Source organism: Notechis scutatus, chromosome Z (genome assembly GCF_049901735.1).
Source record: "Notechis scutatus isolate UNSWTSFEM ecotype Mainland chromosome Z, rNotScu1.2, whole genome shotgun sequence".
NCBI classification, from domain to species: Eukaryota; Metazoa; Chordata; class Lepidosauria; order Squamata; family Elapidae; genus Notechis; species Notechis scutatus.
In genome coordinates, this window is record NC_142025.1 from 29,819,383 (window position 1) to 29,834,579 (window position 15,197).

Genomic DNA, 15,197 nt, shown 5'->3' on the forward strand with positions numbered 1-15,197 from the left:
TGATAAAGAAAGTTAAATATTTAGGAATATGGTTGACAGCACATTGTAAGACACTAAAGGAAAACAATTATGACAAATTAATGCAACAGGTAAAGAAGGATTTAGAAACATGGGGAAAACTGCAACTTTCACTATTAGGCAGGATTGCTGCTATTAAAATGAATATTCTTCCAAAATTCCTCTAAATATTTCAGACGATTCCAATTAAAGTACACAAAAAGATTTTTGAAGAACTTAACAAAATAACTGCAAAATTCATCTGGCAAGGGAAAAAACCTAGAATAAACTCAAAGGCAATGCAGGATATGAAGAGCAGGGGAGGGTTGGCACTCCCAAATTGGGAGTTGTTTTATAGTGCGGCCTCTTTAGTATGGTTGAAGGAATGGGTGAATTTAAGCAATAAGAGAATATTACTCTTAGAAGGCCATGACTTACAGAGGGGGTGGCATGTTTTTTTATGGGATATTGGGAAAACTAGCCAGAAATATTTTCACAGACACCTAATCAGAGATTCATTATTGACTAATTGGAAGAAAATATGGAAAAAACACTACTTAAAGATACCAATCTGGATCTCAACAATGGAAGCAATGACTCACTCAAATAATCTGGATATTACTAAAATGATTAAATATAAGGACCTATTGGATACTCAAGGAAATCTGAAATCGTGGCAAGACCTTCAAGATCAGGGATTAAAAATTGATCGGTGGGCATATCTGCAAATTCAAAGTAGATACAAACAGCACAAGAAAGAATTTGGAATTAATAATAAACTCCAGCAATTAGATAAAATTTTGTTAGGATCAGGCAAAAAAAATTTTTATAATTATTTATTAGAAGTAGAATTAGAGGAAGAAATTGTTAAAGGGAACATGATAGCCTGGAGTAGGAACACAGGACGTAGTATCACCTTAACAGAATGGGAAAAGGTCTGGGGTAGAAATAACAAAATCACAAAATCGGTAGCGTACAAAGAAAATGTCTATAAAATGTTTTACAGGTGGCACCTTCCTCCTTCGAGATTAGCGAAGATGCACCCCAATATGAGTCTGAACTGCTGGAAATGCAAAAAAAAAGAGGGAACTTTCTTCCATATGCGGTGGTCTTGTACAGAAGCTCAAAAATATTGGCAGAAAATTATAAATTGGCTGGAGGAAATGACAAGAGAACAGATCGAATTTAAACCAGAGTCCTTTCTATTAGGGATCTTTGATAAAGAACTACCAAAAAAAATGAAATATATAATAATACATATTTTGACAGCGGCCAGATTGGCTTTTGCACAATGTTGGAAACAGCCTCATGTTCCATCAGAGGGGATGATTATTCAAAAAATTTCTAGTTGTGCAGAAATGGACAAATTAACCTTGGTATTAAAAGATAAAGACACTTCAATATATTACGACAGCTGGAACTGCTGATACAAATGGATAGACCAAAGACAGATTTCACACTAAAAGGAAAAAGAAGATATGATAGAATCATAGTAGTGATATAAAGATATATGTAAGGATTAATTGTGTATATGGCATAAAATAAGGATAAAAAGGAGGTCTCACAAACTGTTGAAGATGAAAATGTTTTTAATTGTTTTCTATCTTTTTCTTTCTATTCTTTTTTTTTCTTGTTTTCTTTTTCTCTCTTGCATTTATGTATGTGTTGTTGGTCTATTTTAATTGTAAAATCAATAAAGTGTATTTAAAAAAATATGATTCAGTTAAATATATTGCTATGTATAAAATAACTTAGTGGGTGAAATATTTAATTTGTCGCAATTATATTTATAAATATGATTTAAATAATAATTAACATCACCTATTACATGTAGCTTAATTTAATCCACAAGTCACACTATCATCCTTGATAGCAGAGAAAGAAGTCACATTTCAAACTAGAAAATCTTAGTACCTAATAATTATAGGTCTTCACAATTTAAGGACTATTACATTATAGTTTATGCTGCGCTCTTGTTTATGTGCAACTGATAAATAAACTGCTAGTTTATAATTTCAACGTAGATTTTATTTGTTATTATTTTATTCTAAAATTCCTGGATCATTTTTAATTGTACTGGTCTTTGTAATAAATATTTGATTGACTGACTGACTGACAGACAGACAGACAGACAGACAGACAAAGAAATCAGAACTCTCATGTTCCGTTCAATCCTATATTAACAACTTTGCTGCCTTACCTAACCTCTACTATCAGAACCACCAGAAAATGAAAATAAATCAAAATGTCCAGCCAGGACCAGGAGTAATTCTGTCTAATTAAAAGGGGTGAAATACCTCATATAGAAATACCAGAAATTCCTAACTCAGCAATTGAAAAAAAAAAGATAAATTAAGGGACATTGAGGCCATGATCAAATAGTATCCTGAAATGATCTCAATATGCCTCTCCAAGTTCGGTCCAATCTAGACATCAATCAGGAAGGACCAGTTTTAAAAATAGCTTTTTTTTTTCTTTTTCCATCCTCCAACTGATTCCTTAATTGATGTTTTGTAAGACTTTGAAAAATATTTCTATGTCTTTTTGTCCTAAAAACCTATCACTGGAACCTTTGAACCATCTCTGTGTTATCTATTAATAGAAAATTTTTATTTTTAGAAATGGATTAAATTTTAAAAATCTTAGATACATTTGCAGTAATTATTATCTTCAAAAATAGATCTTAAAAAGTCTTATTCCCTCTTCCTGAAACCCTACCAAATAAAATGGTGGACTAATTGTACATCATACTGATTATATGTGCATTAGCATTTTAATAACCATTATTCAATTCCCATTATAGCAAACTAATATTTAATATTATTAATGATTCATAAAATCATATTATTAATGAATAAAAATGAGGTGTATATGTGTATACATATATGTTTATATATAGCATTTTTATTTATGCCTAATGTTTCATCTTGAATGTTTTGATAAGTGTAGAAAAAGGCTGGATGCACCATCTAGTGGTTGTGCTAGTTTGTTAAATTTTGTTAAGAAAGGTACACTGCAACTTGAGATTGAATAGTTCTGTTTCTGATGTTTAATGCATGTATTTAAAAAGTCAGTACTTTTAATTTAAATCTTATTGGATGGAATTAGGTTGGTCACATTTTAAAATTTCAATTATGCACTCTAACAATACCTCTCTCTCTCCCTCTCTCTCTCTCCCTCTCTCTCTCTCCGTCTCTCTCTCCCTCTCTCTCTCTAGAGAAATCCCAGACCTATAGCTCACCAATTCCAACAGAACTTGGATTACTACAAAGCACGTGGAGCTGACTTAATGAATAAAACTCGGTAATTATGCTTTGTATATTATCTGTAAAGGTGCTTTGTCAATAATTCCAATACATACTTCAAATATATTTTATGTATGTTAGGAACCAAAAATTTTAGCTAATTATTCAGTGATGATAACAAAATATTAGAATAATTTTCTCAATCTTAGAAAACTGAGTTGACACAAGAAAGACCTTGCCTATTGTGACACCTATATTGCTCTGAAATCTCTGAAAGGTAGACCTGATAGAGGCTATTCCATAGCTAAAATTCAAGTATCAAGAAGCCCACTTTATTTGTCACAGCCAATTGTAAAGAGCATTCAAATTAACATGGAAAATTTTTTTCAGTTATTTGAGACTCAAGGGACTATACAAGTTATTGAACATTGGTAGTAAGAATTTGGTCTGTAAGAAATACTTAGCCACTACAATTTTAAGACCGGCTGTTATTTGCATAGTTGACACACACACACCCCGCCGCCCCAGTTATTATATTACTTCACACATAATTAAATTGTGTCTTTCCTTAACCTGTGAACAATCACAACATCTACAAGACAAGGATTCATGGGCATAAATCTCCAGCAAGTTATTGCTTTGGTATCTAGAGAAATTAGATCAAGGGTCTTCAAACTTAGCAAGTTTAAAACTTGTGGACTTCAACTCCCAGAATTCCTGAGCTAACATGACTGGATAAGGAATTCTGGGAGTTGAAGTCCACAAGTCTTAAAGCTGTCAAGTTTGAAGACCCCTGGAGAGAAACTTTTTTAAAAACAAAAATTGATATATTGCCATCAACAGTCTATAAGGCAGATGTGCTCATATTTCGTACTAGCTCTATACCCCTGCTTCGCTACGAAACTGTGATCGGGCTTAGTTTTTGGGGAGGAAAATAATGGGGGGGGGGGGGGGAATTGTGCCTCTGCCTACCAGCATCCATTGGGATTCATCTGGCTAGCATCCTGTCAGTGTGTGAGAGAGTTGAGGGCTGTTTGGAAACTGAAGCAGTATTTTCTGTATGAGCAAGAAGGAGACAGCAAGGAGCCTGGACGTGGCTTAGCTCAACTGTTCTGTATTAAAGCTGGTTGCTGCTATGAAATGAAACTGAAACTCCTCTCTTCTGCTTGTGTTCTTTTCAGGTGGGGAGGGGGAGAAGAACTCCTTAGCATCAGAGTGTGTTAATAATATATGAAATACTAATGCTCTGATGGTCATTTTGAAAAATCATTTCTTAGTGAGCACCTAGAAGCCAAGAAGAACATACGTGCCAAATTTCAAGTTTGTAGGCTGTACAGTTCTGGAGATTTTGTGATGATGCATAAGTGGTATTTTGATATATTTTATGGAAATACAGTTTAAAGATATTATTCAAATTTTGCTGAATTGTCTGTGACATTTAGATATGTTTATTCTTTTGCACACTTACTAGAATAATAGTAAGCTAATATAATTTTATGTAATATAATATCAGAAGGGAGATAGCAGCAAATTAAGCTGTATGTTAGTGAAGTATATCTCACTTTTAATAGGGTTTAAAAGGTAATAAGTTATATTTTATTTGTTAACAGTTAATAAGGTTAGCCTTAAGAAGAACTTAGGTATAAAGATGACTTGCTTTGAACAAGTTTTGTAATATTACTCAATTATACAGTAGATACCATTTTAAGTTAAATTTCTAGGAACTCATATTTCCAACAACCTTACTTGTTGGTCCACACTATGGCCACTGCAAAGAAGACCCAACAGCGCCTGCACTTTCTGAGGCTGCTGAAAAAGAGTGATCTGGGTGAGAAGTTGCTGGTTACTTTTTACCGTTCTACCATCGAGAGCATTTTGGCATACTGTGTAATGGTGTGGTATGCTGGGTGATCTGTAGTGGATAAGAAGATGCTCCAGAGAGTTATAAACAGCACAAAAAATCATCGGTTGCTGTCTTTCTTCTTTGGAAGAGATTGCAAAGACCAGACTCCTCTCTAGAGCATTAAAAATCTCCACAGACCATTCTCATCCTGGTCATTCATATTTTGAACTGTTACCATCAGGGAGACACTATAGGTGTCTTAAAATGAGGACTAATAGTCCGAGAAACAGTTTCTTTTCCAAGGCAATAATTGTCTTGAATCAAATAATGCATATGTGATTTAGTCCTATGTATATAGTGGCATTTTTATCTAACTTACTATATGTTTTAGATAGGTTTTAGACTAGATGATGATGATGATGATGACGATGACGATGACGATTATTATTATTATTATTATTATTATTATTATTATTATTATTATCATTATCATTATCATTATCATTATCATCATCATCATCATCATCATTATCATTATTATTATCTCTGTAGTATGATTGTGATGTGGTGTTTGGGGCACTGTGCTGGAGTAGCTTTCAAATTTCATTGTATTTGTAGAATGCAATGACAATAAAGGTATTCTATTCCATTCTATTATTGTTGAAATAGGTCTTTCTCATCTGAAATTGGAGCATCTAACTGACTAGAAATCCATACTACTATGAGAAAAAAAATAAAAGAGGAACCAACTGTTACAAATTCATTCACATTTACATTACTTTGATTTACAAGAATTTGTGCAGATTTAAAAATAAATAAATTTACCGTATTATAGCCGTTTTTTTTTTCTAGTTCTTGTATGCAGAAAGAGATGTCCTTGAATCAACTTTATAAAACAAAACATTTCATTTGCACACACTGTAGAGGTTGAATCATTGCATAGCTTTGTTTTAAAAATATCTCATTGATATTCAAGGTCAGCTATTCTTATTATGATTAACAAAATTGTTTTCTCCATGTATTGCATTCTTGTATCCTTGACATTCATTTAAACAATACCTTGCTTTTAAATATATTTTTAATGACCATAAGGTAACTAACCTTCATTTTTTATCAGTGTTGTCCCTTTTTCTGATATATTTCCATCTTTTCCCCATGATGGTAAAGAAATTGTGACCCTTGCATTATAGTCTTAATCATCTTACATTTATGTATCAGAGCATTCAAAACTAGCATAAAGATAGAACTTCATTTGTTAAAATATCTATATCATGGGCCTTGTAAAATTTGTAACAACAATTTAAGATGGTTGCTATTTATGTCAAGGGCATTGCAAGTTAAGAGTATGTACACAAAAAAGTTAATGAACCACCAAAATTATTGTACAAGAGAAAGGGGGTAGTTACGAACAAATTATCTCTAACTGTAATGATATACAGTCAGCTTATAAAACAATATGAATACGTCCACTAACATCTTTCTTTATTAGGAGGAAGAGAGAGATTGAGAGACCCAAAGATTGTTTTAGAGTAGTGGTTCCCAAACTTTTTCAGTCCACCACCCCCTTGGTGCTACAAACTCATCCTCGGTGCCCCCCACCCAGGGGTGGGATTCAAATTTCTGTGGGTGTGGTCTAATTTGAGGGTGTGGCTTGCTGGTCACACGACTGGGTGGGTGTGGCTTACTGGTTATGTGACTGGGTGGGCGTGGCCAGGTGACTGGCAAACCAAATACAAGTGATCCTCACTTAATGGCCGGCTGTTTAGCAAGTTTTCTAATTTATGACTGGCCTCCCCAGAGCTACTTGACCTGTTTTTGGAGTTTTGACAGCTTTAGATCAGGGGTCTAAATCCCACCCCTGCCTCTGTTTGTGTGAGAGAGGGAGAGAGCCACTGATGGTGGCTTTCTGGCGTTGGTGGAAAGAAAGAAAAAGAAATAAAGAAGGAGGGAGAGAGGGAGGAGAAAGATAATGAGATATCTATTCTAGTCCAATCATCTGCTCCAGCAGGGTTAGAAGGGAGTGTGTGTGTGTGTTCTCCTTGTAATTTACCAGTACATTTTGGGTTTGCCTTCTTCAGAATTGGCACTGTAATACATTGGGGAAAAGTAATGTTTAGGGTGGAGATCTGGTCCAGTGGATCCTGTTTAAAGCCTCAACAAAATGTGAGAGCTTCCTGATAGTCTTGACCATGTTTCGTCCACAAAACCTTTAATAGAAGCCAAAGATTTTTCAATGTGCTGGCAAAGATGTTTTAATGTGGAAAAGGGCCTCAGTCTAAACTAGGCGTCATTCAGTCTGATGCATCAGGTCTCTCTCTCTTTCTCTCTCTCTCTCTCTCTCTCTCACTCCCTCTCTCCTTCCCTCCCTCCCTCCTTCTCAGACTGGCTTTGCTCTACTTTCTACTTTCCCGATGTGCCTGTGGGGCCGGCGCTTCGAACATGGATGGATGAATGGAAAGAGAGAGAGGGACAGACAGGCAGGCAGGTAGGTAGGCAGAAGGCAGGCAGGCAAACAGACAGAACTTTTGGATGGATGGATGGATGGATGGACGGACGGACATGGACGGACAGACAGGCAGAATGCGACAGCGGCGGAACGTTGGGAAAGTGGTGGCGGTGGCTTTTCCCAACATGCTGCCGCATTGGAGGCACTGGCTCCGGAACAGTGCTAGTCAATGGGTGAACCTGCAGGGCAGGCCGGCGCCTCGAACACCCCCTGCCGCCTCTTAGCATCCCCAAGGGGGCCAGCAGAGGGGCGCTAAGAGGCAGCAGGGGGGCATTCGAGGCGCCGACTGGCCCTGCAGGTTCACCCATTGACTAGCACCACTCCGGAGCCGGCACCTCTATGGGTGAAACTGCAGGGCTGCCCGGTGCCTCAAACACCCCCCTGCCGCCTTAGCGTCCCTCTGCCAGCCCCCTTGGGGACGCTAAGAGGTGGCAGGGGGGCGGCACGTTGAATGCGGCCGCGGTGGCACGTTACATGCCACCACTTCCACACTGAAGGTGCCGGCTCTGAAGTGGTGCTACAGTCAAGAGTGAACCTGCATGGCCGGCGCCTCGAAAGCCCCCTTGCTGCCTCTTAGCGCCCCCCTGCTGGCCCCCTTGCCTCTTATTGCTAAGGCATCTCAACGTCCCCCGGGGGCGGTACCGCCCATTTTGGGAACCACTATTTTAGAGCATAAACGGGAGACAGGCAGTATGAGCCTTTCCAGATATTATTGATTGTTAATGGCAACAACAAGAGATGTTGAAAGCACTAATGATTACTCTTTAATTTTGATGGGTTTTGGTTATAGAAAGGCATTGTTATTTGCTTTTAATAGTGTGGTCACTAGTTTGGGGAAGGAAAAGGAAATGGGCAGAGTCTTCAATGTTGTTAGTAGAACCATCTTTCAGTTAGATCCTTGCCCTGCCTCGTTGATGAAAACCTCCAGGACAGTGATTAGCAGGTGGGTACAAAAGTGATTAACTTCTCACTGCAGGAGGGTATGTTCCCGGGGCCTTTTGCACTGATTTGACTCCTTTTTCCAAGGCCTATCCCAATTGGTATTGATAGATAATAAGAGGTCAAGCCCATGGTTGTGGTATGCTGCAGGGCTTAGTACTCTCTCCATTCCTTTTTAACACCTGCTTAAAGCTACTGGGTGAGAACATTCACCACCATGGGTTGAGGTATTATCAGTAATATGCTGATATTCAATTTTATATCTCCACCCCGGTGATCCAAGTGATGCCCTCTCATGGAGCTTGGAGGCTGTGGGTGCCTTAATGGGGGACAATAGGCTTTGCTGAACTTTATCAAGACCAAATGGATTTGGATTCATGAAACTTCAAGACACAGGACTTTGACATGCTTTGATCTTGATGGGATGGCATTACTCCAGACAGACCCAGCCTGCAACTTGTGGGTTCTCCTGGACTTATGACTCTTGTTTGAAGAGTAGGTGATAGTCTGTCAACTCATAAAACATTTTGTATACATGTTTTATAGTTGTCAACAGAAAGAGGGGGCGTGAGTTTCAAAGAGCAGGCAGCAGTGTAGAATCGAAAGTACATTCCATTCATATTTTCTTCAAATTAGATGACTGAAGCTTCAGCCGCGCAAAAATATAATTGGAGAGCATGATTGATGACTCTTGGCTATGGACATGTTTCATTGGATGATACACCCAGACAGGTGTGGGGAAATTAACTTGTAATAAATCCTTTGGAATTTTGGGAGCGTGGCTTGAGGCTTATGATTTAATTGGAGTAACTGCCGGAATCCTGATATAGTCAAGGCTAAGAAAGCCTTTATACAACTTTGTCTGGTGTGCCAGTTATGGCCTTTCCTGGATTAGGAATTCATGTGTTCAGCCACTCAAGCCCTAGTCATCTCACATTTGGACTTCTGCATTCACTTTACATGGGCTACCCTTGAAGAGCATTTTGAAGCTTTAACTGGTACAGAGTGTAATGATGTGGACAGTTTTAGGGCTTATAGAATGGCCCATGATATACCATTGCTTTGTGAAATGCTCTGGTTATCGGTCTGCTCACATGTGCAATTCAAGCTGTTGGTTATTATCTTTAGAACCCTGCATAGCATGGACCCGCGTTACTTGAAAAACCCTATCACCCTTAGGGGAGTTGCCTGCCCCACGTGCATTAACAGAAGGGGCATACTGCAGATGCAGTCAACCAAGGAATTTGAGCAAGATCACATAAAGTGTTAGTACCACTATATAATGCTTTGGTAAGAGCACACCTGGAATATTGCATCTAGTTTTGATCAACACAATATAAAAAAGATGTTGAGACTCTCTTAGAAAGAGTACAGAGAAGAGCAACAAAGATGATTAGGAGACTGGAGACTAAAACATACAAAGAACAGTTGCAGGTATTGGATATGTCTAGTTTGATGAAAAGAAGAATCACAGGTGACATGACAACTGTGTTTCAATATCTAAGGAACTTCCACAAAAAAGAGGAGGTCAATCTATTATCCAAAGCTCTTGACGCAGGACAAGAAGCAATGGATGGAAACTAATCAATGAAAAAACCAACCTATAACTAAGGAAAAATTTCCCAACAGTGGGAATAATTAATTGGTGTAATGACTTGCCTCCAGAAGCTGTGGGTGCTCCATCATTGGAGGATTTTAAGAAGAGATTGGACAACCATTTGTTTGAAATAGTATAGGGTTTCCTGCTTGAGCAGTGGATTGGATTAGAAGATCTCCAAGGTCCTTTCCAACTCTTCCTCCATTATTTGGCCATGACTACTGCCAGGGGTGGGATTCTACTGGATTCTATAGAACTGGTTGTTAAAGTCACCAGTAGTTCTAACAACCAGTAAAACCGACCCCTCGCTGGCCCCTCCCTTCTCCACCACTCCTACAGGACAAAAACCAATTTTTTTATTGTGCATGCGTGACATTTTTTGCACATGCATTAAAATCCTTGTCTCATTCTCCCCCGCCCACCCCTCCCTTCACTGGCCCCAGCCCCTGCCCCTATTGCCGCTCCTACACTAAAAAAACCGGTTTTTCTTTTACTGCACATGCAGATTTTTCATGCATGTGCAAAAATCCATGCCTCATTCTTCCCTGCCCCACCCCTACTTATAGCGCATGTGCGCTACCTACAAAAATTTTCCCACCCGGCACCATCACTTACACCAGCAGCAGCCGAAGCAGCCCAGCCATCCAGCCAGCTGTCACTGCTTGCCTTCTGCCACCCTGCTGAGTGAGGGCAAGCCGCAAGCCCCGGTCGCCACCACCGCGAACCGCCCTCGCCCGACCGGCCTTCCTCCCAGGCCCTGCCTTGCCTGGCCTGCCTCCCGCAGTGGCTGCCATTAAAGAAGACACAAGCCCTGGCCGCTGCCGCCGCCAGCCATCCTCGCCCGCCCAGACTGCCTACCCTGGCCTCCAAAGACACAGATTGGTAAGTATGACCTGGCCTCCTGCCTGCTGCTGACAGCCCCAGTCAAGTGTCAACTCCCAGGATACCCACTGCCCTCGCCGATGCTCCCTGCCTCGCCCGCCACCATCTTCCCTCGCCCACAGCCCTTGTTGCTGCCTTGCCTTCCCACCACCAATTGGTGAGTGAGGAGGCAAAGCAGCAAGTCCCGCCGGTCCTCTACCTCCTCCTGCCACTGCCAGCCTGGTCGAGTGCCAACTCCCGGGCCGGCTGCTGCTGCCTCGTCCACTCAGCGGCCGCCATCTTGGCTAGGCCGGCCGGCAGCCGCCATCTTGGCTAATCTGGCACCACCATCCTTCGACCACCGCGGCCCAAGGGTTGCTGCCTTGCCTTCCCATCACTTGGTGAGTGAGGATGCAAAGCAGCAAGCCTACCAGTCGCCTACCTTCTCCTGCTGCCGCCGCCAACCCGGTCAAGTGCCAACTCCCGGGCCAGCCGTCCTCACTGCAGCAAGCTTGAAGACTGAGGAGGACCCTGGCATAGCGACCCTGGCGTCCTCGCTGCAGCAAGCTGGAAGACTGAGGAGGACCCTGGCGTAGCTGGCTAGCCAAGTTTCCTGCCTCGTTTTTGGTAAGTTGTTTTTTTATTTATTTATGTATTTATTTATTTATTAGTATCTGTTTTTGTTTTTATTAATCATAAAAATAAAACAGATACTAAAGAAATAAATAAATACATAAATAAATAAAAATTATTTTACTATTCATCTTGATGCTTCTTTCTCCTTTGTTTTTTCCTATTGGGAAAAAACAAATCAAAACAAATATCTATATATAGCATCAATATAACATAAATGGAAACAAAATGTTACAGCAATGTTACATATAGATACATAAATAAATAAAAAAGCAACTTACCAAAAATGAGGCAGGCAACTTCTTGTTACATTGTTGTTATACCTTATCTGTTTCTGCTTAAATCAATATATAGCAACAATATAACAAAAACCTGCATGCATACATAAATGGAACTTTTTTTTAAATACAAGTTTTTTATTTTTTTTAAACAAAACAAACATAAAACATAAACGATCTTCAGTTACATACAGTGTGTCAGTTGGTACAAATCATTGTGCACAATCTTTGCAGTCTTTCCCTTCCAATTTGCATTAATCCTTATATCATAAATCCACTATATATATTTATATTATTACTATTATTAATTACTTACTAGACTTTACTAATATTACATCATTTTATGCCAGCAAATCACAATTTTTACTTAATCTACTTTATAATGTTCATTTCATCATCACCAATCTATTCTATAACAATATATCCTTACTTTACCTCTGTACTTCTATTATATTATAAAGTATTATAAAATATTTCATAAATGAAAATTGTTTTGTTGCACTGCTATTACATATTGATATTTAAATATCAATAAATATAGCAGTGTAACAGAAAAATTATTTAAATTTCTTTGTATTGGCTTATTTCTAATTTTGTTAATTATATCAACATGTTTATAATTATCAACCTTCTGTATTTAATTCATACATAGCAATGATCATTCTCGCCTAATTTCTATCTGTTATCTCTATCCATCCCTGACTACTGCCCTGTTAAATATCTTACTTTCTGAGGTGAGATTGGCTCTCACCAGGGGTGGGATTCTACCAGTTCTGTCTGGCTCTGTAGAACCAGTAGCTCTGAAGAGCAGCAGACATACAACCAGTTCTATGTCTGCTGCTGTTTTGGCCCACCTGCCCACCCAGGCTCTTACCTGTCCTTTATTTCCTTCTTTTTCAATCTCAGCTGCTTTGTGCGGCATAGCTGTAGTTGAAAAAGCAGGAAAAAAGTGCTTTTTCAACTGCTGTGCACCCGTGCGCAGCACTGCTCAGCTGTCCAGGCAGCAAGCTGAAGAGGATTCACACGCATGTGTAGTGTGCATCAGGCGTGCGAAGCGCGTATGCGCGCGCAAATTGCAAATCACCAAACCGGTAGTTACACCAGTGGGATCCCACCCCTGACTCTCACCCTTCTAATCTTTGGCAAGAGTCTTAAGATTTTGTTCTCACAAATGGCTTGAGGCCCCAACAGGGGAGTATCACACCGGAAGTGGTTGATTAGTTAATATGAAATCCAACCTCTCACCCCTTCTCCAAAATCTGGCTCCCTCTTTCCCATCTTGTAATTATGATTTTATTTTCATTGTATTTTCATTTTGTGTTTGAAATATTTATCTCTGATGGTTTTAACATTCGCATGCTGTAAGCTGCTCAGAGTCACTTTGAAACAAGATGGGCAGAAAATTGAATGAATGAATGAATGAATGAATGAATGAATGAATGAATGAATGAATGATATTGGTTGTAAAATATTCCTAAAATAGACAAGTTTGTTTTTTCCAGTAAATAAAACTGTTCCTGAGGAACAAAGTTCATTGTGAATTTCAAAGGCTCCAGAGAATGAAACGATTTACCTCCCTAGAAATAACTAGTATTACAAGTAGAATAATACTGCATTATATTCTCTAGAATCATTGTAATATTTTAATGGGATGAGGGGGGTCCTTAATTACAACAAACTCATTTTGAAATTTTCCTATTAGTTTGGTAGTGTCAATTAAACATGATAGCAGCAGTTTGTTTTCTTTTTTCTTTTTCAGTGTCAATGCAAAGGTTGCTCCTCTGAACATAAATAAGGTTTCTAGTAGCTTATTGAATTTTGGTCGCAAGCTGATTTCCCCAGCAATGACTTCTAGCAGTGCAACTCTTCCAGTTGCAGGTAGCAGTGGCAATGTTTCTTCTGTTGTCATGCCCACAAGGAGCACAGTAGAACTCCCTCCATTTCAGCAGCAAAGAATGATGAAATCTGAAAGTGTTCCAGTTCAGCTAAGCAAAGGTAAAAATATGCCATTTCTGTTTTTGAAAACCGAAATCTGTGATCAAGATAAAAAAAACTTTCAGCATAACGTAGGATGATGATATAAAATCTGGATATCAATTTGAACATTACTCATCTTCGTTTGCTATCATGTCCTATCTGACATAATTTATTTGCCAGATTTTCCAACTGTTTCCCAATTTCAGTTTCCTTGTTTGCTGTATTTCCCTTCTCATTACATCTATTTTTTATTTTATTTTTTATTTATTTTGATTTGTCAATTGCTTACAAGATAATAGGTATAAGTATATACATAGTTATGAATACAGGAAATGGGTACATATAAGAAAAATAAAAGAAATAATAGGACAGGGACGGTAGGCACATTGGTGCGCTTATGCACACCCCCTACAGACCTCTTAGGAAAGGGGTGAGGTCAATAGTAGACAGTCTAAGGTTAAAGTTTTTGGGGTTTGGGGGAGAAACCACAGAGTCAGGTAGAGTATTCCAGACATTGACCACTCTATTGCTTTGTCCAATTTCTGTTGTCTGCAAATGCTGAATGCACAATATACTCTTAAATATGTGTTTATTTTGTAAATCAGGGGCATCCAACAGATTTCCTTCCAAAACTTATTTTTTTAAATATTGCCTGGTAATTGAAAATATGAAATGGGAATCAGCTTGCTATAAACCAAATGCCAGCGTTAAAACAGAATGTTTATTTTATGTTTTATAAAAATGCTCTGAATTCCAAATGCCTCCAGTTAAAAATGAAAATGATAACCTACTAACTGTCTTTAACACTATTTGTTGCGTTCTTCTAGTATCAACATAACTCTGCTTCTGTATAAGTTTAACGAGTGGAAATGCATGCCCCTATGTTATTGCAAAAATATATTACATTAATTCATTTTACCATTTTCCTAATATGAATGTATTTGCAGCCAATATAAATACTGCCATTCTGCCACCTTATTGTCATAGCTATTTTGAGTATAATTTTTATTAAGAATTTGAATTACAATATTAAAAATTAATACAAATTAATGCTAGGAAAAGAGAAGAGAAGGAAAAAGAAGAAAAAGTGCAGGAAAAAAAGAAAAAGAAAAAAATATATAATTTCAGAGAGAGAGATGACTTCCAGCCTTCATGACAATATAAACAAATTCAATATTTCATCACTAAACTGATATCTCTGGATTCCATATCCATATCCCATCCCCTATCTTAGAAAATCCATTAACATCCACTTTCCAATTATGGTGTCAGTAAAAAGTCCAGAAAGGGCTGCAAAAAATTTCCAAAAATGTCTTAGTTT

The 15,197-nt window shown here is 38.4% G+C and overlaps 1 protein-coding gene across 8 annotated transcripts in view; it reads left to right on the forward strand.

Annotated features, from left to right (window-relative positions):
* The window catches only part of TBC1D5 (TBC1 domain family member 5), a 448,530-nt gene that overhangs the window by 378,518 nt on the left and 54,815 nt on the right, over positions 1 to 15,197 (forward strand). For all 8 annotated transcript variants that reach the window (XM_087945081.1, XM_087945079.1, XM_087945078.1 and 5 more), the window contains 2 exons: positions 3,215 to 3,300; positions 13,659 to 13,894. In XM_087945081.1, the coding sequence (XP_087801207.1) occupies positions 3,215 to 3,300; positions 13,659 to 13,894 (322 nt within the window). The remainder of the gene's footprint in view (positions 1 to 3,214; positions 3,301 to 13,658; positions 13,895 to 15,197) is intronic.